This window comes from Suricata suricatta, chromosome 14 (genome assembly GCF_006229205.1).
Source record: "Suricata suricatta isolate VVHF042 chromosome 14, meerkat_22Aug2017_6uvM2_HiC, whole genome shotgun sequence".
NCBI classification, from domain to species: Eukaryota; Metazoa; Chordata; class Mammalia; order Carnivora; family Herpestidae; genus Suricata; species Suricata suricatta.
In genome coordinates this window covers 85,314,279-85,317,036 of record NC_043713.1, presented here as the reverse complement: position 1 = coordinate 85,317,036, position 2,758 = coordinate 85,314,279, and the positions used below count along the sequence as shown (strand labels likewise).

The following is a 2,758-nucleotide window of genomic DNA, read 5'->3' as shown; positions in this document are numbered from 1 at the left end:
ATCACCCATGGGAGGCATCTTCAGCACCGCGGACAGCTCCCGGCGCCTGAGAAAGCACTGGCACGTTCTGTTCTACGTTCTAGCGCCCCCAAGTTTGCACTCCACCCACATCGAACAGACCTCAGGGTCCGATGCAACCCTGTGCGCTTACACTGCTGTGGTGGCCGCTCTCGATTTGTGAACTTCCCAGTAATACTAATCATGGCAATGGTAATGCTCTCCTTCCTTCCCAGATCACCTCCCCTGCCAGAGGCTCACTGCACCAGGGGCTCCTTTGGATAGCTATGCCGCATTAGTGTGTGAACTTCCTTTCTGCCCCCCAGCTGGCTCTGAGCCACCTTCCTGCCTCGAACCCCTCGATCAGCAGTGACAGCCTCCTCGGGCCACCTGAGGTGCCCTTCATGCCCGGCGTCAGCTGTCTCTGCAAACTCCCTCTGGAGCTAACGCCTGGGTCTCCTGGCTCTGTTCACTCACCTGGTTCTGTTCACACACCAAGCTGAAAGATTTTTTGGAACTTTACCTGCTTCACTCCTCAACCCCCAACTTAAACACAAGATCAAGTGAACATTGGCCTCTGAATATCAAGCCTACGTCCCTGGTGATTTATGCACCATCTACACACCCACCGCAGTGCTGTGGGCAGGAGACACAGGTCAGAGGAGGCTGGGCGGTCCTGCCCCTATGCACGGAACATCCCCAGCAACAACAGAACGCCTCTCATTTGAGCAGTTCACTCAGTAGCCAAGTGGAGTCAAGAAATGCTTCCCTGCACCTTTACTGCTCTTTAAATTTCTATTTCTTAGAGTCGCAAATGGCACCAGAAAGCTCAGGATAGGTGACTATCCAGCGCCCACCCTCCCCCCACCCCATCTCAGTAACATGTTGATACTCTCTCCTAATCTGAAGCTCCTGTGTTGCTTGAAACCATTCATGCAATTCCTCGAAAAACATTTTTGTATTTAAAATTTATGCAAGGGTGATGCTTTTTTTTCTTTCCTATTGCCACTTTGACTTTCTAATAGCTATGGTTTTTTCAGCATAACAGCTTAAACTGTTGAACAGCCATTTACTTTATGCAGCCTGGGGGCAAACCCATTGCTTTTCTCCATCAGGGCACACCCTGTGTAGATTTTATCTCTGCCAGAGTCGTGACTGATGAGTTTTGGGGGGTCAGGGGAGGGTCATTGTATGGAAGGGTTTCTGCATATTGCTAAGTGGAAACATCACTCTGCTTACTTTTAAATTGTTGTGGTGGTGGTTCTGGGGAAATGAAAGTTTAATCTGAACGTATTTCCCACACAATTTCCTTTCTGTGTATATTAATTTAAAATTTTGATTTCAGTTGGATAACACATTGCGTTGACCAGAGGGCACCAGTATAAAGAGAACTATTTCAGGGTCTTTTCTAAAGCCCTCAGAAATGCACTCCAGGAATCCCCCGTGAATCTTCCACAGGCAGAAGATAAAAAATAAATGTGGTTGACAAGTGTTCACCAAAGTTTTTAAGCTTCATATAGAAAACTGTAAAGAGATGGCCCTCCCTCACAGTATATTAATGTTTTATGTAAAACCCCATGTCCCCAGTCCTGATACAAGGAAGCTTCACGACAAAGAGAAGGAAGGACAGCATGAGGATAAGTGTCTCAGATATGGCCCCTTAGGGAAGGAGTGTGGAAAACTGGAGGACACCTGACGTCCTGAATGGACGCGGCAAACGTCAGCGACTCAAACGCATGTATAAATCAAACATCTCAGAGAGAAGACCACAACTGCTTTTCTTCACGTTTCAAAAAGAATTCCAGAGGCCAAAGGAAACCAGGTGCAGGTGCAAATGTATATAAAAATAATGAGCAGCGCTCATAACAAATAAGGGCGGCTACATTCGGCATCTTTCAGGTACGTCCAAGCTCAGGCCAAGGGCAAGGAATGTCCACTGTGCTTTAAAAGTTCTAGGAATAGAAAAATCAACACCCAAGCCTTTTCTAAATCCACACGGCCGTTTGTCACGAGATGACTAACAACGTCTGTGGGGTCAGGATTATTGTATTTGAACTGAGCTAGTACCAGGCAGCAGATACAACTGTTGTCTTAGGATTTCTCCAGGATCTACATGTGGCCGCTTTAGAGATATTTCCTGGCTTATCACCTGGCTGCTATAGCTCTCCAGGACTCTGACACCTGCTCATAAAAGGATCCCTCCCAGACCTCCACAAATTAAATTTTGTTAAATCATCCCCTATTGCTGAACAAACTCACTGCTCCACCGTTCAAAAAACAGAAGGCATAAAGGTGAATACAAACGTAAGAAAGGAGTTCACATCTGGTCTTGCAGCCTTTCCATATAGTCTCTAAGGTCCCGGGGGCCCCCCAGCCCGGTGTCCTGACACACCCACTTGATGTTATCCTCACTGTCAAACAGGATGGAGTTGGTGTATGGGCCGCCGTCCTCCGGGAGGATGGTGGTGTAGGAAGTAAACTTGACTCTCTTCCTCTTTGGGCCCGATGGGTTTATAGGCTCGCTTTTAATGTCTTTGTCATAGACATAGTCAGAGGGTCTGAGTAGTTGACTATGGAAAGTCTTCTGGGAGCCGCCGTTGAGAAGGAAGTTCCTCTCCTCGAACTGCAGCCCCCTGTCTATCATGGTTGTGCATTCCTCCGAAGGGAGGGTGATGTCCACGGGGTTTTCCAGAAGTTCTACTTCATTCCCAAGCCAGACCCAGTCGTGGGAATGGGGGATGTTGCCTTGTTCGCTCACAGC

The 2,758-nt window shown here is 47.9% G+C and overlaps 1 protein-coding gene across 2 annotated transcripts in view; it reads right to left on the bottom strand.

Moving 5' to 3' along the window:
- Positions 1-1,489: 1,489 nt before the first annotated feature.
- Positions 1,490-2,758, bottom strand: part of TMEM132B (transmembrane protein 132B) — a 289,917-nt gene continuing 288,648 nt past the window's right edge. Inside the window, exon 10 of one of the 2 annotated variants that reach the window (XM_029922313.1) lies at positions 1,490-2,742. In XM_029922313.1, coding sequence (XP_029778173.1) covers positions 2,315-2,742 — 428 coding nt within the window. In that variant the 3' untranslated portion in view covers positions 1,490-2,314. The remainder of the gene's footprint in view (positions 2,743-2,758) is intronic. The other variant, XM_029922314.1, reaches the window with a different exon arrangement.